This window comes from Chelon labrosus, assembly GCF_963514085.1.
Source record: "Chelon labrosus genome assembly, chromosome: 15".
Classification (NCBI taxonomy): Eukaryota; Metazoa; Chordata; class Actinopteri; order Mugiliformes; family Mugilidae; genus Chelon; species Chelon labrosus.
This window is the reverse complement of record NC_140348.1, coordinates 18,604,937-18,628,799: the sequence shown is the minus strand read 5'-3', so window position 1 is coordinate 18,628,799 and position 23,863 is coordinate 18,604,937. Positions and strand designations below refer to the sequence as shown.

The following is a 23,863-nucleotide window of genomic DNA, read 5'->3' as shown; positions in this document are numbered from 1 at the left end:
GAGCATCCCGGTTGGGTCGTTGTTCATTTGGATCAAGTGAAACAGTGGCACCAGGGTGAGATCACGTCCATCAACCATTTCCTTGTTATTACGTGCAATTTTGGCACATGAATGTGTGGCATGTATACTGTGATTATTTTCAGTGGCAGTCATACACTTCACTACAAGTTTACTTTACATTTACGTTTTTTTTTTCGTCCACCACTACTGGTTATTTGCTTGATTGTTATTTTATTGAGCGCTCGTCTCCTTGTTTAATCTGATAGTGACTTTGCTCCACTGCTCAGCTCAACAAGGCACTTTTGCTTCTGCATTTGCGCCGCAGAAAGTCCGTTTCCAGTGAGATGAGAATCCTCAGTGCGCATGGCACAAGATAACAACGACTACGCTGGAGTGAAAATGTATATCCAGTCATCTGAACACTACCTCAACTAAGGGCGCGCGGAGGAGACTCGTTTTTCTTCGACCAACTGCACAAACTAAATGTCAAGCTGTTTCTCCCTTCATCCCGAAGCCTTCGATCGCGGAGGGTGATCTCACCATATGCGCTGACGGGATGCAATGTGCCACTATATAACATCCACATAGAGGCTACCGACCCGCTCCTCTCCGGATCAATCAAGCCTGAGGATAGAGGACTTTATTTTAAAGCAGATACGGAGTGTTCCAGATCTGTAACTTGCGTAATTCTGAGCGTCGTTTTGGTATTTTTGGAGAGGAACGTTTTGGTGCAGGAGACTCGGGGGATACTACTGCTGTTGCTGCTTGCTTTTGCACAAAGAAGCGCGTCAGATTGGATTTAAGCTGCAGTTCACTTCACACCAACTGCACTGCCATAACTGTAGGAGAAAATGTGTGTATTATAAAATTATACTTCAGCAGCTTTTCTCGCCAACTCTTTCGTGGATTTACAGATTTGCATCTACAAGTGGGGCGTTTTTCTGCCTTTCAGCTCCAGGTAATATCACTTTACAACTACAATGAGACAACGTGGTGGGTTAACTAGAGGAAATGTTGCTTACAGAAGTGCCCTGAGAGAGCAGGACAGTGACTTCCAGAGGACACCTGCAGAGGAGTGAATGCCGTCTCCGATGTGGAGCTTGTCGCTGTCCGACGCGCGAGTGGTGCTGAAATTTGGATGATGCCGAGCCAGCGACTGCAAGGCTGCCGCTCCCTGCACTTCAACGAGGACAACGGCCGCTTCGTGCTGCTCGCCATCCTCATCATAGTGTACCTGCTGTGCGGCGCTGCGGTCTTCTCGGCCATAGAGAGGCCCTCGGAGCTGCGGGCTCACGGCCGCTGGAACGGGACGCTCCTCAACTTCAGTGAGACCTTCAACATCAGCCTGCAGGACCTCAACTCCTTCCTGCGAGAGTACGAGACCGCCATCGCCGCCGGGATCCGAGCTGATGCTCTGAGGCCAAGATGGGATTTTACTGGGGCATTTTATTTTGTTGGAACTGTGGTGTCGACTATAGGTGGGTAAATCTCTGCAGCATGCACTGAATTCCCTGACCTTTTGCGTTCATCTGGTTGCAGGAATGGTGTTATCTAAACACTCATGTATTATTCCATTAAAAAAAAAAAACAAGTTCACATGAGGAAAAACAAAATAAACTCACTGAATACATAATAAGCTCACACCATGAAGACAGCAGTTGTTGCTGAATCTTTGTAGCACATCGTAGTTTAAGCACTGAACAAATCTGGGGCTTATAAATAAATAAGTGGTTTACAGTGAAATGGTTTTTCTTGGTTAAATAATCACATCGTTACTTTGAGTCTGGGTGTCAGCAGCGCTGGAGCTGTCTCCCTGTGCGCTGCTTTCTTTCCACTGGCTTACATACAGAATAACAGATTACATTTTTGTGTGTTTTTTTCCCCCCGGTCATGTGTTACATTTTGGCTGGGAGGGAGTTTGGCAATGGGCACGACATCTGACTCGCCTGCCATTTGGAACGGCACACTCATCCCTGGCTATAGGACAGCACCCATGGGTGCAGTCTCTTTTTTTGCCACATTTCTGTTCAAACCAACAGGAATGTCAATGAGAAGCCCCTTTCTGCCGCCTCCCCCCCATTTAACATTTACTTGTGCGATAGGTCAGAAAAGAGCAAGTGGCCCTCCCAGGGCGCCCCGAGGGCCAACGGTGCGGTGCACTGCATGCGTGATGACCCCAACACCCACTCCGCCCCCGCAGCTTAAAGTGAGTGAGTGGTTGTGAATGGGTGAACGGGAAAATGAACACACGGCAGGTAGTAATTTGAGCTGACAGCAGCTGTCTATCGCTGACCTTGCCCTCAACGCACAGTCACACACATACGTACAGCATGTACACAACGCGAAGCTCCTTTTAATTGAATGCTGAGGCGAGGCGTGTGACGAGGAGAGCCGATGGGTGTGAGTGGGTGCACAGGGAGAATTGGATCCTCTTGAGCAGGGAACCTGTCACAACTTTATTTACTGTAGAGCTGTCAGGAGAGCGTTATTGGCCTTTCCACCTTCTGCTCTTCGATACACAAATGTACAAACACAGGGAGCTCTCAGGGGGCCCGTGCACTCAGCTCAGCCAGTCACAGGAAGGAACCGAAGCAGCTGTGTTTGTCTACATGTCTGTGGCAGGTTCAAATCCCTTTGTACTCCTCTTGTCATGCAGCATCAGCGTCTTCCCCCGACAGGCAGATCATATAAACTGACTCAGCTGCTTTGGGGGAAAATAAGTGTGATGTTGAGATTCTCTCTACAGTATTTGTCTTTTTCATATGCCCGCATGGATTTCTGTCTGGAGTTTCATCCAGCTTTGATCTTCATCCTCCCAGCCCTCTGGCTCGTGCGCTACTTTTTTTCCGCATGCTTGCGAGCGAGTGATATAAAAGGGATTTCGGGGCCTCCCCACACAACTCTTCATCACAGTGGCATCCCCCTGCGCCCTCTAGACGCTCCTCCCAAACTCTTCTCGCCTCTGACTCTGCTGTGGCAGAGGCTTCAGATCAGCAGTGACTCTTGGTTCCATTGATGTGCTTCCACAGAAACGCTTTGAAGAATGAAAGTGAAGCCGTGACCACCTGAGGCAGTTGTTTACCTGGGGTTTCGGCCAGGTTCACTCGCCACCGCTGCTGCACTCGGTGTGCTGTTTTAGAATTTCAGGAAACACTGTAGGGAATGTAATACAAGTGAAACACATACTGTCCAAAGACATGCCATGTTGCATGCTTGGCAGATGGAGTTGACCAGTTGTCATGGAATTCTCACCAAGATGGCATTAAATTAGACACAGAAAGCTCAATTTTGACCTTGAAAAAGGCAGTTTTCGGGGGATTTTTCTGCTGTACTACACCATACAGTAGCTGCAGCTGTAGACCAGTTGTCACTGAGGTGTCTCTGCTGACAGCAAAACAAGAAACACTGTTTCCCTGGGATGGCAGTATGTCTGCTGGTTGAGCCAGTCAGTCCACCACTTAGGTATAGACTGAAATTTCCTTTTTTATTTTGGATATATTGTCATGACATTGGGCAGCGCAGTGGTGTGGTGGTTAGCACTAATGCCTCACAGCTAGAAGGGTTTGTGATTAATCCCACCGGCCAAGTGTTTGCATGTTCTCCCTGGGTTTTCTCAGGGTGCTTAATCCCACCTTCCAAAGACATGCTCGTTAGGTTAATCGGTGATTCTAATTTGGCCGTAGGTGTGCATGTGAGCGTAAATGGTTGTCTGTCTCTATGCGTTAGACCTGCGATAGACTACCGACCTGTCCAGGGTGCACCCCGCTTCTCGCCCAATGACAGTGTTATGGTGTGGACAACTAGAAGGAAAGAACCCAGGCACGAGATTCAAGAGTTCAAGCTCAAGGACAGGACTTTAATGAAAAACAAAGCTAGAGCGGAGTTCCAAATAGACACAAAAAGATCAGGAGGAGCTGGCTGGCGAAAAAGGCTGGAGCGTGGGCTGGAGTAAACAAAGAAAAGCAGGCTATTCGGATTGGGCAGAAAGGAAATAGGCAAAGCGACAATAGCTGGTTTTAGTGTTACTACCATGGGGATAAACTGAACTGTGATGAGGAGAGCCGATGGGTGTGAGAGTGGAAAATCCTCAAGTAGGGTTCAACTTGATTGGATGATGAAAAGCAGGCGAGATGCCCCAGGCCCAGCACAACGACCAGAAACAGCTCAACTCTGCACAAACGAGGCAAAAAAGAAACCAAACAAACACAAAAGCAAACCAATAGAGGGCAACAGGTCGCCTCTTAACAGACAGCTGGGATAGGCTCCAGCGCCCCACGACCCTCTAGAGGACAAGCGGTTACGGAAAATGAATGAATGAATGTCATGACATTTGGTAAAGATACCCAAGGTGGCCATGGCAACTTTTCACAGCAGCTGTTTTTCATGGGAAATTACAGACGTCAAAAAATGAATCCCAGTAACTTGGTGATCTTGGAATTTCGGCTCTGTACACACAATGCGTCTTGTTCAAGCGGTAACATGAGTGGTAAACTGTGAAAACACAGCTGAAATGCAAATTTTGGCGTCCAGGAGCCACGAGGCTAACAGTTTATCAAGCTAACCACCAGGGAATTTAATGTAAGAAATGCAAAGGCATAATGAAAGTATGAGGTTCACAGGAATATCAACATTTTCCTCAGAATTATTATAAAATCATGAAGAAAACTCTATAATATACTATCTAAGTTAAAATACATTAGCTTCTGTTACAAAATGTTCATAAGAAGAACTGGATGCTGCACTGCGACTCGTCCTTTCTGGCAATTGGTACCATTGGTCGCCATTAAAGGTACTGCTACAAAAATACCCTGGTGCCTAAAAACACAAGTTCTCCGCTGGCAACCATCATAGAAGAGACATCTGTGAACAGATGCTGACAGGGCAACTCCAACAAGAGACGTCAGTAATTTCTGTCTGTGTTGTCAATTTGAGAAGATTGGGAACGGGGTGGGCAGTGTCATCTGAAATGGCCTACATATACAAAAGCAAAGCCATTTACCTTGGAGTTGGGTATCCAGTACCTTGACTACATGGTTAAACATAAACATAGAATTGTCTTTGTGAGCACGCTGATATTTGCATCTAACTCCAAGCAGCACTCGCTGGAGTTATTTGTCTCGTAGTGGTGCATCAAAGAGCTTCAGCGTTCATCTCTGGGTTGCGTTGTGTTGCCCTACATTTTCCCGACACAGCTCCAGTGTTTGCATTCTCATTAAGGAGGGCACAAGAGTCTGCTCTGTAAATAGAGTTTCTATCAATACAAAAACTATTTATAGCCTTCCGGGCTGATTGATAGCTGACGTCTGCCAATTAGGACAGCTCTCTGTAGTCGTTTGCGGGGCCCTGCAAGTACCAACCTCGTTAGAAGTCGCTGCAATGACATTTTGGAGGAATGCTTAGTCAGTTTTAAAGCGCTGACGGAGGGAAGACTTGTCAGGAAATTAAGTTCACTGATGGCTTTTAACCTGTTGAGAAAAGAGACAGTTTTAATAGTGCAGCAGTTCAAGAAAGTGTTCATCTGCAAGTTCGGGTTGTGTTCTGGGCTATTTATTCCTGGGAACAGAGTCTGTCCTGCCTCTTCTTGCCCCTGGCAGCTACTGCAGCCTCTTGCTCCATCACACTGATATCCACCCACTCAGAGAAGCCACACAGGCAGACAAGGCAAATAGGACAGTTTAACAAACAGCGCACAACAGACCCACATGCGGTTTTGGCTTTGAATGAAGCCTAATTTAACTTCAGTGCAGACTAAAACTTGCAAAATAAGGAGAAATTCCAGAGTTGGGCTGGGTTGCTGCAGCGAGATGACAAGGTGCTCATCTCTCTGGATATTCATTACCACTTCCATCACAAACCAGTGGGCTGAAATGTGATCCTTAAAACAAACCATTAGGCTGACAGCTTCAGTTTATACTTTAATGCACACGTTATGTTACACTGAGGTGTTGAAGCGACTTTTATGTGGCACTTTACAGCACTGCGTCTAATTGCTTTGGAAACACCTCTTAAAATTCGGCCTAAAGCTGCATTAATCAATATTTCCACATTAAGTATGACTGTATGTGATGTAAAAGGAGTCACTCAAGCCGAACCAAGGGAGAAATATCACCTAAATCTACAGTTTTCAGATTCACTTTATCTGTCAGATCATCGTTTCAGATTTAAAACCATGATCTTTTGACTCTGTCTCACCGTACTCATCTGCATTATTTCCTGACAGCTGTTTTAGCCGTAGACCAGACAAATTAGCAACTAGCTGCTTAGTATTATGGAGCATATAGGAGGTAAAGGGCCAGAGGTTTCACTCAGCACCTGGTTGAGTCCAAAACAGAGTGAAAATGGAGATTCACTGTTGAGGTTAATGTCACTGGGTCGCCTGAATCCAAAACAACTGCTAACATCGATCCATGTCTGCTGTAGTTGTAATGAGTGACTGGCTAACGAATTGTCTGTCTTCTGCAGAATTTTAGGGGACTCAAAGCACGTGACAATTTGAAATAATATTAGTCAATGTCAATGATTGTCAATGATTGTGTTTTTATCATTCTGTGACCAACTGTGATCTGATTGTTATGTTGCATGCCGCCTGCCTCTGTGAATAGTAGGGCAAAGCCAAAGGATGTTTACCGTGCAACTCTTTAAGTGCTGTCAAAGAATGCCAAAACTGACCTTTGCATTGTTTTGTAGATGAATTTTTGATGAACAGCCGCAGTCAGCTCCATGCTCACTGATACATAGTACAAAAGTCAACTTGGGGTTTGACAGTTAAATGCTTTTAATCTGAAGCTACTGCAGCGTTTAAAAGTTGAGTTTGCATTAGCAGCAATTTCTGAACCCGTTTATTTTATTGACAATTTAGCATTCACAGCCACATCTCGCTTTATAGAGATTACATCACCTGGAGCAGCCTTTGTACATAATAATGAAAAGTGATGAATATTGCAATAGTTTAATCAGCAGACCCGAGACTCAGTCTCCATTGTGTTACAGTGTACAGCATTTTTGGTACCACTTTAAATAACCATCCCATAAATAACAGTTTGCACCGATCAGGTAAAACATTATGACCACCTTCTTAATATTGGGCCTTCTGATGGTGTCCTGTGGTGTCTGGCAACAGGATGTTGTTAGTGGGGGCCTTTGGGTCCTATGGGTTGAATGGAGGGGCCTCTGTGGATCAGGCTTGTTCCAGTGCATCTCACAGATACTTGATCAGTTTGGGATCTAGTGAATTTGGAGGCCAGGTCAACACCTTGTGCTGTTTTTCATGTTTTTTTGGGGTTGTTCCTAAACTGTTTTTGTGTGTGTGTCTGTGTCAGGCTGCATCCTGCTGGGGATGGCTGCTTCCGTCAAGTAGTGTCATTGCTATGGGGTGGGGGGTGCCTGGTCTGGTCTACGTGGGTGATACATGTCTAAGTAACATCCACATGAGTGAATGCCAGGTTCAAACATCTCCCAGCAGTACATTGTATTGTCACAAGGTGGTCAATGTTATTCACTTCTCTTGTCAGTGGTTTTAATGTTTAGGCTGATCGGTGTATAGCCAACATTGTACATCTCTCAAAAATGCCCATAAAGCACCTCTATATATAGACCAACACTGCTTCCATTTAATAGTGCAGCAGTTCAAGAAAATGTTCATCTGCAGGTCTGGTTTGTGTTCTGTGCTACTTATTCCTGGGGACAGAGTCTGTCCCGCCTCTTCTTGCCCCTAGCAGTTACTGCAGCCTCTTGCTCCATCACACTGATATCCATATTGTACTGTCACAAGATGGTCAATGTTATATATTTCTGCTGTCAGTGGTTTTAATGTTGTGGCTGATCGGTGTACATTTACATTACAAAGTTTACAGTAGCATTTGCTCTTATAAACTCTCACATTTATGTCCAAAATTAGATTTAATTCTATAGCTCACATGACAGACAAATTATCATTTGAAGAAACGTGTGAAGCTGCATCATCCTGCCAACTTGAGTGGAACCCAGCGCCATATAGTGTCTGAGAAATCGCAACAGATGTTGTCAGTTCAGGAGAGCGACTGCAGATTCCTGTTAATGAGCCATGAATCTGACCTTATGCTTGTGCTGCAGAACGCAAAAGACAGAACAGGCGTGAGAGTCGGGTTTTGTAAACTCATTACGTCAAAAACTATTATCTTGATATCTCAACGCAATGATTTGTTCGGACACATTCTGTTATACTCAACACCGTAGAAATATCTCCCTTATTTCTAAACAATTAGGCGCATTGGGTGAGAGGGTATTCTTCTCCTCATCCTCTTGTGCCGTTTTAAAAAGCGCTGATTTAGCAGCAGACTTTCATTGAGACACGCTTGTGAGGTCTTGTGAGCGACTGTTACGTGGCTGTGTGACCAGGGCTATTGTATCAGGAATAGAACCGCGAGCCAAATTTATACAACGCTTTGTAATTCACGTGCCTCTGAGGTTACAAGACAATGTCACCGCTGCCTGGCAGAGCGTGCGTTTGGCATTTAGATGGCGTGTAACGTCACATGACAGACAGCGTGGATTCCTGAAGGCAGGCCGTGTTTCTGCTTTGATGCCGTGTTCTTTTTTAGATTAACCGCTCCGCGCCGCTTCGCTGGGGCAAAACCATCTGTGTTGTTGTTACCGCTGGTGTATGTTATGAATGTGCTTTCAGGGGGTGGGTGGGAAAGGTTTGCAATCTGTGAAAGCAGTTTCATCGCTGCGCGGCCGTGGTTCAGACTTGTTCTTGACGTCTGTCTCCTCACCACCGTCGCTACACTGTCTCAGACGCTGCTGGTTCCAGCCCGTCTCCAATCTAAGCTTTTTGTGACTTCTTCTGCTCACAGCTGCCTCCGTGCCCACATTTATATAGTGTGTTCCTGTCAGCTGGTCAGTGACTCTTTTTGTTCGTTGTTGTTGGTGCTGCTGTCTTTTTCACCCCCCCCCCCCCCCCCCCCCCCATCTCTTCAGACCTCCAGGGCTGCCCTGTGAAATCACAGACTCTGAAAATGTCACTGTTAAAATGAAAAACAGAGGGCCTTCAGTCAGGTGAAAGGCGGAGGGGGTCTTTTTAGATTGTGTTGAGTCCAGGCGGTCGGCGCAGAAGTTGCCGGTGAGGAAGTTGAGATGAATTGTACCACTGCTGCATAGAAGGATTATGTGTAAATTATGAGAGAGCTCAGACAGGAACTTCGGTCTTAAAGCTGCTCTAGTCAATACGTCATATAAAGGAGATGGAAAAACTAACTCATAATAACGTCTGGTAGCTTTAGTTTCATCACTGCTACTAATGCAGCTGATCTCAAGCAAGAAAGGGGCTATAGAGGTCTTTCTAAGCAAAGTTTATGCAAATCGATGTCAGCGCTGCTGGCACACAGTGTGCAATATGCTCATATGCTAAATGGACAACCTGGTGTCTGAGTCTGTGAGCAGGATTGTCTCCATGTGCCTCACCATGACCCATCAGTGCAGGACTACACAACTTGTTGAAGGAGATAGTTCCAAGAATTGTGTCGCAGCAGAATGAGACGTTCTGCAGACGTTCTGTGCTGCTTTTGTGTTTGTACGCCACACCTTCTGCATATTACCTCTTCTATTGCCATTCTAGCAGGGTAAACTAGAGCAGTGTCCGCGTCACAATTCAAGCAATCAGTGGCCAATGCACAAAGCATAATGGCAGCAGGCATTATGACTTGATCTAGCGAGCGAATAAGCTTATTTAAAATGGCAAATGCCGTAGATTTGTGAGAAAAAGAAAGTCGTATTTTTGCTGCCTTCAAATGAGGTCGTATTTATTGTGTTCATGAGGCGTGTCCACATGAGCAACCCCCACCACATGTTGTGTTCAAGACCTCATAAGTAGAAATTTTCCAAAAAGGTCAGAGTTCACGAGTTGCGGCGTTTATGCTGACATTTAGAAAGGGTGAAGGTTCAGGGTGAGTTAATATAACATGCAATTTAGTCGTGTAGCATTTTCTTCTAAATTTTTAACATACGTCGGAAATGTCGATATTCTCTTTCATTAGGCCATTGCATTTCCTACATCCAAGTTAACCGGGCATTAGCTTGCTGAACGGTGAGTCTCGAAAGGCTTCTCAACACCAAACGCTGCCTTTTAGTGGCGTTCTCAAAACTTACAGCTGAAAATCCAAGGATCACTGAGGCCATTTGCTATAAATACCTGTACATATAATGTGTCTGTTCCATTAATAATAGAAAGAATTCCTGGAAAGTGAAAAATCATCTTGAACACCACGGGGATCCGTACAAGAGAGGCATACTGCCATCGCTTGGAAGCAGTGTTTCTTGTTTTGCTGTCAGCAGAGACGCCTTGGTGACAACTGGTCTATAGCTGCAGCTACAACACCTTTGTTGTGCAACAATAGAAAAACCCAAAGAAGTGTGACAAGTTTGTTTTTGTCAACTGTCTTTTTTGGTCTAAAGAGTCAGCTTTCTGTGTCAAATATTTGGTCAGCATAGATGAGACGTCCTTCAGTGTGGACATGTGTAGCTAACTCTATAACTCCAGGAGATGCTTTGGTTGAATCAACCTTGTACTTGCAGTGGATAATTTCTTAACTTTAATTTCAGTAAATATTTGAGTTCTCTCAAAACATGTACAACTAGGATGTAAAAATCCACTTGTTCCAAATAAGAAACAACTGCCTTCATTTTTTCTAGTGTCGCTCCATTTCTTTATCTCTCTTAGTTCCTGTCCTTTCAGGGTGCTTCCTGCTGTGTGGTGGAAATGTATCTTTGTGTGTTTCTGTGTGTGTGTTTGAGGTAGACCTGCTGAGAAGCACGGGCTTCAATAAATCCGCGTCACAGTTAACCGGTGCCGTACAGGATGGCTGTACACACCTCTGCACTCGGTCGCAGCAGGTCATAAATCTGTCCTGACTTTGTAAGGCGTGTTCTCGCCTACGTACAGTAACTCGCAGACTCAAATCATCCTGGCCAAGTGAAACCAAGATCATTTTAGAGGACACAGCACATTTGCTGTGATTCCTCCCCCTGAAAGTGATTAGCATTTCACTGATTCTGCTCTTTGCACCAAAAAGGCGAAGACAGGATGAGCTCCGCGTGGTCTTTGCTTCTCTGCACCGGCTTCTGACCTGCTCTGCGTCCGGGTTAATTTTGACTGACATTTTAGATTATGTTCTGGTGTTAATATTCTGATTGTTATGAATTTCTCTGAAACTCAATTTTCACCGGTGCTGAAGACACTGCTGACTTGCAGCTGAGAGAGTTTTCAACTTCCTGCATGAGCAGAAAAGTCTGACTCCGGGAACTATCGTATGGTCGGCGGCTTTTGATGCAGTGAATTAAAAGACATCACTCGCAGTGGCAAAGTGTTGACATTCCAGCAGACCATTTATCTGTGCCTCGCTCGGGGTCATGTATATAAATAGTTATCAACATTATTAAGCAAACAGCGAGTTGGTGAGCAGTGAACAGCGCGGTTTGGCTGCCGTCCATCAGTGTGAAGCAGGGGGCTGCTTGTGTGAGAGCAGAGATAGGCAGGAGGACGGCACTGAGACGTGCCGCAGTACTGCATCTTTCTAATGGCTAACAGCAAAAAGCACAGTTGAAGATCATTAAATGAAGAATAATTTGTTTGACTGTCAGATGTGAGTTTAATTAAATTTCTCTCTGACTCAGATACACAGCTGCTACGTTTACACGGCTAATATTTCTTCAGCTGAAATCAATTGGAGCAAGACGCAACGCGGCTGTTTACATGGACGTTAAATAAAATATCTGATATGTGTTTATATGCCCCAAGATATCAATCGAAATGTGAAGTTTGACAGAATTATTAATGAAGAAGAGGTTTTCAATCCATTTTTTATTGACAAAACTGTTTTCAAAAAGACAGATCCACATTTTCAACGTTGCTGCCCACATAAATTCTGGCATCGCTTCTTTGAACAACATGTTTTGCCACCGCCATGTTTCTGTCCCTCCAAGAAACCCATCACGGCACATGTTTACTCCACATGGGGCAAATGTGCAGAAAATTTTTTTTTATTCCATCCAGGGAGAAACTACCAGATTAAGCATTTACATGGTTATTACTATTATACCTTTGTATTTGACAAAATTATCAATCGGATTGAAAATTCCTTCCAGTAAGACCACTCTGCTGAGACCGAGGTGGCGTTTTTATTCTAACCGGGCTATTATTCTGATTACGAGCTGAATACTAGTGTCCATTTAAACGCAACGATGCATTCAACAACAAAACACAAAATTCTGACCTTGAATCACTAATGTGGTAGGTTCGTGATTATATTACCAGCTAACCGACAGAGCGCTATGCCATCCCTGGAGCTTGAGATCATACACGCTGAGTATCACATTACACATACAGCACACTGTACATAATTGCATGCCTTCTTTTACTGAGCAATCCTCTTCTTTGACAGAATAATGTTCCTTCATTAAAATCATATGGGCACGCTGGCCTCTGTGCCGCTCAGCTGACTCCAGCTTGACCCCATCGCCCACAAACACACCTCCTGAGCTAATGATTGTGCAATTTTATTGCCAGCGGGCACATGAATTGAAATCATTCAAGTGAAAGACAGCTTCTCTGACACAAATTCTTCGGCCTTTGGCCTACCGGGAGCGGCAATTTTCTTTTTATGCTCATAATGAAAATATTATCCTTGCAAAAAACGCCAGCAGAGCACACAGATGGACGTATTCTGACCGCATGCTGAATTATTCTGCTTCCTCCAGGCTGCTGTATAAGTCTCAAGCTCACAATGGGCACATTCAGTTAATAGAAAGTGAAACATTATTTAATTGTGAGCAACAGAGCATTCCTTCATCGTTTCTCTGAGACAGCTTTCCGCGGATTCTCTGTGTATGATCCAAGATCATTATTGCAGCCGTCAGTAACTTAGTAGTCCCTGACGGGGATCGAGTTTTGGCCCGACCTTAAATTTCAGGGGCTCTTGCTTTCGCATTAGCCGCAATGAAAAACCATAAAATTGAATGTCTGCCGCAATTCATTCACTGCTTGCATCTCATTTGATTGTTTCCACTCGATGGCTAAAAATCAATCACACAGTACTGTTATTCTGATACTGTACACGCCTCATAACTGTGTTATCTATTAGCTGAACCTGATGACCTGTCATGCTGATCTGAGGGCGGTGGCGTTTCAAAAGCTCCACCTGAACAGGTGTGTTTACTCTGTGGAATAACACAAGTGGGCTTCATGTGGCCAAGCCTTTATTCAAACACTGACAACGCATACAGTAAAAGATAATAAGAAGCACAAGGACAAAGCCTTTACATCCATCAGGCAGACGCTATTAATCCGATGAGAGAGCGACTCGGTCACATAAAAGAACAAAATCTCTGTTACTGTTTGCAGACGAAGCCCCGTGAATCTTAAGTTTATTTTTAATTAAACCCCCGACTGCTTTATCCGTGGACTTTTTTTTTTCAGGCCTTTTAAAGCCCCACAAAGATGAAGAGCAGATTGAAAAAAAAAATGAAGACAAAAGAATAAACGCTGGCACGGATCCAAACAGAATGCAGCGTTTTATTATTTCTTTTTTTCTTTTTTTTTGCTTTTTGACATTAAATCAATACAGGCTGCGGTTGAGTCATCAGTCCTCGGGGCTGTCTTTGCCGGTGAAATTAACTACTGAGATACAGTTTGGAAACACTAGAGTGAATTCAGTTATGGAGAAGCAAGAAAGAAGGTATTTTTATAATTTGGTAAGAGATTTGTGCTTTTAATTATTTTTACTCCCGTGTAAAACCTGTTACACTTTTCATTTCTCTCTAAATCAAAGCTCTTTAATGAACGTTAGCCACGCATTTCTTTATGATCACATCAGTTTAATATTTCTTATTAAGGCCTAGCCTAGTGTAGCACAAAATGCTCATTATCAATGCTTTGACATGCAGAACAAATACCATTAATTATTCCCTATGCTGCATGTAAGTGAGCTGGCAGTGAAATCCAAAGCTGCGTCGCTTCAGGGGCCCTTTTGTTTCTGGTTTTAAATGCTGTCTAAATGTCATTTGCACAAATATAGAATTAACTCGGCCTTATGTAACCTGTGCCATCATCTGCTTTTTGTAAAACTGGCAGAATAGTGTGAGTATTTCTATTATTGTCCCGTCTGCCAGCAGTCTTGGCAGCTCCTCGGCAGATGGTGTGGCAATGATGTCTCAGGTCTGGCCGCGTTGATGCTTCCTCGGCCCTCTGTCCTCTCTGCAGACCCCCGCTACGCCTCGCTCGTGACTAATGATTTCCTGCTCGTCACAGAAACACGCAGTCATCAGAGGTACCGCACGAGGGGCGTTTTCTGCTGCAGCTCCTAATCTGGCCAATTTAAGCCTGATCCCAGTGGTGGGACGTAGTTGGTTTTGACTGCGAGCTTGCTGTTAAGCACATTAATTGGGGGCATGGGGCTGCAGAAATGAGATTTTTGGTTTGCAAAACAGTCACATAATGAATATCTGGGTCCCTTTTAAAGCCTTCAGGAATGCTGATGTATGTGAGGACATTGTCCTTGGCATGCAGTCACCTTCAGATGCAATATTACTTAGGAAGACACATGAATGTAACGTGTCACATGTCCTTCACCTAAACATAGACACACAACCCTGGGGCTTTTAGTTGCCTTTTATTCTAAAGCTCCATTTGGAGCTTTTATCCACTTGAATTGGCTACACTTCATATCTCTCCTGCATTGTGCCTCCTGGATCTTCTTAGCCATGGCCAATTAATTCAGACTTTGCCTTACATTACCATAATTGTCAGCTAAACTTATTCATGCTACATGCAGACTGCTCTAACACGAGAATGAAATGCGATCGGCTTTGCGGCGGCTGACCTTGCGGGCCTTTCTTTCCTGTAAATTGAATCAATATATCCCTTTTCACGATGCTTTGCTTTATAAAAGGCGTCAAGTGGGATTTCATCAAATATGACTCAACCTCTAAGGATGAGCTCTGTGAAGACTGCAACACACCGCAAAGCAAATTACTTCACCTTTAGTTTCTCTTAAATTATATAATTAAATTAAATTTATCCAATTTGCATGTGAATTAATGTGCTCAAACTGCAATCATCGGGGCATTTTTCTTATTCACAACGAACAACTTCGCAAATAGCTTCAGTGACTTAATTAAGAAGTATTGTCTGTGTGGACAAAGCCTTCTACAATTTATTCCTATTTTATTGTTGCACTGGGTGACCTGTTCTTAGATCTTAAATAGTGACTGCTCCACTAAATCTGGAACAACCATAGTTTACTTCTGACTGTGTAACATTTAATCAAACCTGGGGGGTGGTTAATAAGTTAATAAGCAGGTTTAGAGGATTAAACCAGCCCTGCGATTGACTGGCGACCCGTCCAGGGTGTACTCCACCTCTTGCCCAGTGACAGCTTCACTGGACAAGCGGTTACAAAAGCTAAATGAATGAATGAATAACTGAAAAGATTAAACCTTTATATTTGTGTGATTTCTTTGACCACTTTGTGGCTGTCAATGCTAGCTGTAAACACAATTGCCAATTTTCGTGTTTACACTGGTGGCTGAGCAACATTAATCTGCATGTGGAGTCACACTTTTGACCACCAGGAAATGCAAATTCACTTTTCTTTTAGCTCTGGTTTTGTTCTTCACCAGCTACAAAGGGAAATAAGATGCTTCATGCGCCGTTGCCTTTGCTATTATTTATTCATTTTCTTATAAATGTTTCCAGTATTTGGAGCAACTTGGGACTGACAAGAGCAGATACATGAAAACAAAACATTACAGTTGAAGTCTTCAAGTCTACAACAACATACACATATTCCCTTAGAGCTATAAGATGGAAATAATAACTCAAGGGTTTGTCCGAACGAGAAGACCCTTTGACATTACACATATTAATTTGATCCAGTAAAGGTTTTGATAGTGGCAGCTTGAAAGATTTACGTTATAAACGGGAACTAATGTGGTTTGGGCGGAGTGCCACAGAAGTGTTGAAAGATGAACTAACAGATCGTTAGTCCTGGTATTTAATGGGATATTGACATAAGCAAAACGTAGAATACCTACAGCCTTAATATTTCACCATGAAGCATCTCCACTTGTAAGCTGTGTCTATAATACTTTAGCAAATGCACCAAAAGTATGTTTATTGGGAAATAATTTCTATTACCAATACACAGATTGTTATAGAGTAGTACACTTCATCATATCTTGACTGAAGAAACTTCCCTCCCCGAGCTGAGGAATGATTGAACAGTGCAGTTTATGGGCAATTTCATGAGCGCAGTTGCTGCCGTTGTGCTGTGAGCTCTCCAGATAGTGAAAAGTCTGTTGCATGATTGTTGTGCAGTTCTCATTCAGTCAGATCCGGCTCTTTGGCATAAAATGGGATGATTGATTGCTGTTTAGAGGCGAGCGGTTGACTAAGTGTAGCAAATGAAATGCAGAGCATTCATTAGGTCCGTCAATACATCTATTCGCATCGCGCCGAGTAGCGCGTGCAATTTGTTTGGGTCCCAACTCCACCACTCGGCTAAATCGCTATTGTAATTTGGCACTGGACTGTAATGAGAGCTGCTCAGTCTGAAGTGTGTCAGATCTCTGATAGCCGCTGAGCATGTGTGATTTAGTCCGACTGTAATGCTGAATTCACCACGATGATCTATTTTTATCCTTTCCGTTTCATGTCTCCATAGTCTGACAACCATTAGAGCACCTTCTCGTCCTCTTAAAATTGTCAAATGGTTATTAATGGAAGGTAATAGTGCCATTCCCATCACTTTCCTTCTGGCTGAATCTCTAGTGGGTAATTATGTGCGTCAGCGTCATTAGCTATGAGAGCATAACATCATTTCCCACGTTGAATTGAGCATACTTTATTCAATGTTAATGAATAAATAGTCTCTTGGGGGTCTGATTGAATTGGCTTAGCACACATATGATTTCCTGCCTTATCAAGTCGGGCTGAATTAAATGACTCATCTTTGCTTGGACGGAGTGGAAAGTGGTCACCGAGGTCAGCGGCTGACTTCTCCTTTACTTTAGTGTTTTAAAGAGGAAGTCCTCAAAGTGACAGTTGGTTTGCATCTTGCCCGCCCTCTCCTTTCTATTATTGTTCTGTTTTCCCTAATGTGTCTTGACACAGTAGCCTGGAGTAATGGCTCTGAAATGCTACACTGAATCGATGCCTGGTGCCTTTCCCTCTCTTAGGTAATTTACTCGGTAATGAGAGACGGTGCGGAAGACTGTCTCTGCATGCGCTGGGAAGATGTAATCTGTTTTCCCCACGATACAGTTGGGTTAGAGAGTCTTGGGCTGCTAATTAATTAACAATGAGACGCTGAAATAGGATTTCACTGAAGGGCTTAATTTGGGTAATCGCCGCTCGCCCTCACCTTTCCGTCAGCCGGTGTTGCCTTGGTGTCTGTTCCTGATCTTTGTCACAAAAGCAGATAAATTGATGTCTGGAGTGACGCGCGTGTGTGAGAGAGGCCGCACGGTGTGTATACATGTGTGGAAATGTGGCTGTTATATTCCCTCTTGTCTATAAAACAATCTGTATCAATCAGAGTTGATCTAAATGACCCGACATGTCAACAGCAAACCCGCGCGAGAGTGGTTTTCAGTGCTAGAGATAAGGTCAAAAAAGCCATTTTGGCTATCATAAAGGAAGTATTGTCTAGATATTGATGTCATTTATTACCTGACAAGGAGGCTTGGCGGAAAAAGGGGGGAAAGCGATGCCCTAATGCTTTGAGAAGACCGAAATGGAGGATAGCCATGATGGAAAAATCAATTAACCTTGGCCTGGAAGTGAAGTAGTTGATCTTTCAGCACGATTTTGTTTGTTGACAAATATACCATCTGCTGTTCTGCGGATAAGGGCCTAGACACCGTGTGTGTAGTGAAGTGTGAGCGCATCTGTATCCTTGCGTTGGCCCTGGGACAGAAACATGACTGCTGTAGTATGTATGCAGATGCAAGAGGTAGAGATGTAAGAGCAGAAGATTTGCACATGAAAAGTCATATAACAGCAGATGAGCCACATATTAGATGTAATATCTAGTAATATATCAAGGTTTTGTGCTCATAAATCACTAATGCTTCAATCTAGGTATTGGAACTTAAACCCAGTGAGTCCCAGGAGAAATCTCATGGATTTCAAGATGAAATAAAGGATAAGGGGATAACAAAGAACGATATTTTATTTAAAATCTTCTTTTTTGTGTGTGTGACTTTGTTTTCTTCATTGTGCTTTTGCAGCATGGCCCCAGCACTTGCAATATTGGTGAGGTTACCACTGTTGGCAACCACATGTATTGAATTTGTACCTGTCTGAAAAGAAAGCGAGTTCAATGATTTTTGTGAATGAAATTCACTTCTCTTAGGAGGAACTGGTAGTTGAAGCGCTGAAAGACTTTATAATAGTATTTGACCTGACTGGAAACAATTAAGAACTGAAGACCTTATCGGCAACTCTCTTCTCCTTCACAGCGATCTTGTTATACTTGTTTTAGTCCGTCATCACATAAAAATCACTATGCGCAGTAACCTGGCATACACAAAATCCTCAGTGCAAGACACTTAGTGAACTTCTAAATTCATGAAAGTCCATCATTTGCTAAGAAGATGACAAGTGCACGGAGGGTTTCACCCGCTGATTAATTGAGATGCAGAATTCTCCCGGTTGATTCCAGGTGTGTTTCAGGATCTCAGAAGACCACCAATATCCATGTAGGCAACTTGATTGTGAACAGCAGATGGCAGGCTGTCTAGGGATACAGAGTGTTGGGAAATCATTTTGATAATGTATGTACAGTGGCTCTGAGGTGTTTGGGAAAATGTAATCATGCACAAAGGTTTTGCGAGTCAGTGTGTAAAGATGATGACATGATGTCAGGTTGTATTTACACTATATTTATATACTTACGCTAATCAGCCACAACATTAAAACCACTGACAGGCGAACATTGACCATTTTGTGACAATTCAGTGTTTTGCTGGCAAACTTTTGGACCTGGCATTTGTGTGGATGTTACTTAGACATGTAGCACCCACCTAGACCAGACCAGGCACTCCCACCCCATAGCAATGACACTCCTTGATGGCAGCCTGGCACACACACAAAAACACTTTAGCAACAACTCAAAAATTATGAAATTCACTGGATCCCAAACTGATCAAGTATCTGTGGGATGCGCTGGAACAAGCCTGATCCACAGAGATCCCACCGCTCAACCCATAGGAGTTTTTTGTTGTTGTACTTCCAATACACCACTATTATACCAACATCGATTGTGGCTCGTGATGGTCGTCTCCGGTTCATCCCGCCAGAGCACTTGAACAAATCCCATGCTAATTACACAAGCCAAGAAAAAATAAAAATGTAAAGTACTCTTACTGTTTGAAGTCCATCTGTACCTACTCCTGCCACCACACACTTGAAGCTGCAATGAAATGTCAGTGCAACGAAACGATTGGCTTGACGTTTCCTGGATTGGCCGCTACAAAGCAGACAATTGGCTTTTTGGGACGGTGGGCGGTACAGACCTTTCCCCATGGATTTCTATTCAGGGTTCTTCAAGAGGTCTGTCTTTCCTTTACACTCTGGAGGTTCCCAGACACTCCTAAGCAAAATTAACATCAGAGCTGCACCTGCGACAATCCTTGAGGTGGAGAAGTGCTTCTTCAACATGCAGCAGAACCCACTTCCTTTCCTCTCCTCTCCTCTCCTCTCCTCTCTTCTAATAACCCCTTCTTCAGCTTGAACACTCAGTCAAACTGACTGAGAAACCAGGAGCCACACTATACAGCTAAGGAAAAAATGGCTTACCTGAGCTTAATCCTGACATGCTCTTCCATATATACCCATAAGTCTGTGCTTTTTTTGCTGAGCCAAGGAAAGCTAAAACATTATATTTAAGTAGTGTATGAATCTGTGTCAGATTACAGAGTTCCTTACATTCAATATATGTGACACACAAGTACTATTTTGCCATTTTCCTCAATTTCTCTCCCTCCACAACATACGGCTTAATTGCAAAGCTCTGTCTTTTTAAATTATCTCAGAGTTTCTCTCCATTCCTTAAGACCTCTAGCTTACATTCTTGAATTACCATTTAAACAAATATTATCCAGTGTTTTTCTGCACATTGTGCATAATGATTGTGCATAAATCCCCTGCTTTACATCATTTGTAATTACTAAGAAAAACCATGCAGAAGAAAACGTAAAGCCGAATTTAAAGATCTAATTTAAACTTGAGGTTTTACTTTCACACAAAACATCCCTTATCTTTATGAGACAGAATTCTTGGAGAGGATACTGAAAATGTTTTAAATCTTTTTTTGGCCAGGACTAACTGTGACATCTCTGTTCTGTCTCTGCAGGTTTTGGGATGACAACACCTGTGACAATTGCAGGCAAGGTGTTCCTGATCTTTTACGGACTTCTGGGCTGTGCTGCCACCATCCTCTTCTTTAACCTCTTCCTTGAGCGCATCATCACGCTTCTGGCGGTGGTGATGAAGGCTGTGAGGGAGAGGCGAATCAGGAACAGCGGCCTGCTCCCGCCAGGCATCCGTCATGACTTCTCTGCCTACTCCTTGCCAGGATGGAAGCCCTCCGTGTACCACGTGATGCTGATCCTCGGCATTTCCGCCATCACCATCTCCTGCTGTGCGTCAGCCATGTACACCCCCGTGGAGGGCTGGGCTTACTTAGACTCACTGTACTTCTGCTTCGTCACATTCAGTACCATCGGCTTTGGTGACTTTGTCAGCAGTCAGAGCGCGGCTTACGAATACCAAAGCCTCTACAGGGTGGCCAACTTCTTCTTCATGTTAATGGGTGTGTGCTGCATATACTCTCTGTTCAATGTCATTTCTATTGTCATCAAGCAGGTGCTCAACTGGCTGCTGGAGAAAATGAGCTGCTTGTTTTGCCAGCGCTGCAATAAGGCCAACGCCTTCCTGGGCAGACGCAACGCCATCCGACCTGGCTCCAAGGTTCGCCAGGGTCGGCAAGGCCAGCTGCCCGACTCAGATGGACCTTGCGATAGCGACACTGAGGGACGCAGACTATCAGGGGAGATGATCTCCATGAAAGACCTGGCGGCCTCTAACAAGGTGTCGTTGGCCATCATGCAGAAGCAGCTGTCCGAGTCTGCCAATGGATATCCCAGGACAGTCTGCGGCAGCTCCCGGCACAACGGTTTCTCTGGTGGGGTTGGCGCCCTCGGTATCATGAACAACAGGCTGGCGGAGACGAGTAACTCCAGGTAGAAGATTTAGTGAGACTGAGGTGTTGGAGCTTTTCGTTGCCCGCCATTTAAAAACACAAGGATTCTAAAAAGGGATTGCCAATGTAACTTGTTATGCATGATGTATATGATTTTTTTGACGATGATTTATTTATTTTTTGGTTGGAATTACAAGCCTGTCGTGACAAAACAACTAGTGATGATTTTATTGATGGTTTGATGATGATGGCATGAAGAGAGAACCACAGATACATTTAAAAAAAAAAAATAATAATAATCTGGAAGCATGGGGACCACCCATCACCATCTCATTAACCAAACCCAGAACAAAATCTTTAAATATCAGTGTTAGCCTGCAGAGGAAACAGTATGCCATACTTGCTCAAAATATTCGACTTAAACAACTGTAATGTTGTGTTGTAAAGGAGCCAAGGGAAGCATACAATCTTTATTGTTTTGGGGTTTTGCCAGTTTGTCTGAATGTAGATACTGAATGCTGATATAAACAAGTGTAATCGCCGAATGATATAGCACATACTGATCTATGCATTGTACCTCTCATGCGTTTTTGCACCATTCCCTTCCATTGATCGTGCAAAACCCACTTTTTTTTTTTTTTTCTATCCTCAGGTGATTGATTTCATTTCTAGCGTGGGAGGTTTCTTAGCGTGGCCGCGATGTAGCTGATTTCAACAGGAGCTGTAGTGAAAGGGCGGTTTATACAGTGACACACTAACTGGCTACAAAGAGCAATTTCCTGCTGCTCGAGACAGAGAAAGGAGCAGAGTCGTAGAATGAAAATTCATTACTCATGAGAGAGGAGCTGGCCTTCTTATCAGCTGAGAACATGCTTCGGCGTCCAAAGACTTTGACTTAAACGGTAAAAGAAGGCCCCTTCCAACTCCTTCTCTTTTTTTTTAGCTTACAGCCGTCTGCAAGGAAAATAAATGATAGAGGGATGTCGCGGGACGTATTCTTAAAACTGAATAAATGAAAGTCTATGTTTGTTGGATGTGAAGTATAAGGTAGGTGGACAAGTAGGCGAATAATAGATGGTTGTGTCGCGCTCATGTTTAATAATGCATGTTGAAAGAAGCAGGGTGGATCTCATATGCAGTATGGAGTAAAAGAGGGTTTTCTCATTTGCACTGATTTGTTTTTGTAAGGATTTTCATCAAGGGAGTCTTCTTTGCATTTACACATTTCTCTCTGTGAAAAAAAAAAAAAAAAGCATGCCCCAAAAGCCTGCAGAGGCCAATTTCTTCCTCTTGATCGCGATCTAAATGTGCAGCTGCAGTTTAACGGATGGAGGGTATTCGCAGAGGATGCGGTGCAACCCTGTCAGGCTTAACGTTCAATTCCCTCGTTTCCGGCAACAGTTTCTTCCAAGGCATCTGTGATTTAGAGCCACGTGGCGGAGCATGATGTTTGCAAACAGCAAGATAGAGGAGGAGAAGCTGTCCCGGTGGTGATGGTGGGGACGTAGGGGGAAGAGCAGGTGACAGCAGTAGAAGAAGAGGAGGTGAGGGTGAATCAACTCCCTTCATATCTAAATTCATGCAAATCAGCAGCGTCCCCCAGCCGAGGGCTCGACTTTTCCTGGCGTCCCCCCAGCCCTCATTTCCCCTTCCATCTCTGCAATCGCTTCACACACACTGCACCAAAACCCGCCTGCTTCTTTCTCTCGCAGATCTCGGCTCTCTCCTCAAGCTCATCACTGTTACACTGTGAATATGAGACACGCCATATATGTATATACAGTATATAGCATTGGAATGTCTTAAAAAAAAAAGAAAAAGAAAAAAAAAGCTTTTTAACGATAAGGACTGGATCTGGATCTGTCCCTTTTCTTGATTTTGATTATTTCAGTGCATAGTTCTGACTAATTTCTCCCCAGTCTCAGCAAGAGGAATAGAGAAAATGACTCAGGTAGTTAAATCTTCAGGCTTGTCTTAGTTTCTCCTGCATGCCATTATGGTAAAGCCATACGAGATAGCTGTATATAAAACAGAGTACTGTTTAAAGTCTATTTTTCTACATATAGCTTTCAAATATCTACACGTGGATGATTGAAAAGTCTCACTGTCACATGTCTCTTACACAGTCAGTCACCGGATTGACCAGATCCAGCATTCAGAGCTTAGCTTCGCCCATAAAAAAAACACCCACATCAAATAAATACAAAGTTTTCAAGATGTTCAAAAATAGTTTGACATTTTGCAAGATACGCAAATTAGTTTTTTTGCAGAGTTTGAGGAGAAGACGGATGCTACTCTCCAGTCTTCTCGTCTTAAGCCTGGTTTATATTTCTGCAACAGATCAGCAGATACACGTGTGCTGGTGTCAGGATTGTATTGTAGTCATGCTGCTAAAACACTACTTGGTGACTAGTCAAATGTGTAGACTTTCTCTGTGTTCTTCAAACAGTGGCAGTTGGAACTGAGCAGCTCATTAATAAATGCTGAACAACAGTTACTTCTTCTGATCGTCTGAATTCAGTCTGCGTGGACGGCCACCGAGAGACATATTCAAGGAAATGCTTTTTGGACTAATTACGGACAGTTGTTGCCATCTGCTTTGTCAAGACGTGAAGTTGCATCACTGG

General features: G+C 43.6%; 1 protein-coding gene across 1 annotated transcript; it reads left to right on the top strand.

Moving 5' to 3' along the window:
• The first annotated feature begins 870 nt into the window (after positions 1 to 870).
• kcnk12 (potassium channel, subfamily K, member 12) lies at positions 871 to 21,429 on the top strand. The gene is made up of 2 exons (XM_084562172.1): positions 871 to 1,478; positions 20,388 to 21,429. The coding sequence occupies exons 1-2, from the start codon at positions 1,139 to 1,141 to the stop codon at positions 21,278 to 21,280; spliced, it is 1,233 nt and encodes a 410-aa protein (XP_084418298.1). The 5' UTR covers positions 871 to 1,138; the 3' UTR covers positions 21,281 to 21,429.
• Positions 21,430 to 23,863: the final 2,434 nt, after the last annotated feature.

Excerpts from the sequence above, each read along its gene's own strand:
- kcnk12 (XM_084562172.1), top strand. The coding sequence starts at position 1,139 with ATGATGCCGAGCCAGCGACTGCAAGGCTGCCGCTCCCTGCACTTCAAC. Across the intron at positions 1,479-20,387 it reads AACTGTGGTGTCGACTATAG|GTTTTGGGATGACAACACCT; the intron begins GTGGGTAAATCT and ends CTGTCTCTGCAG.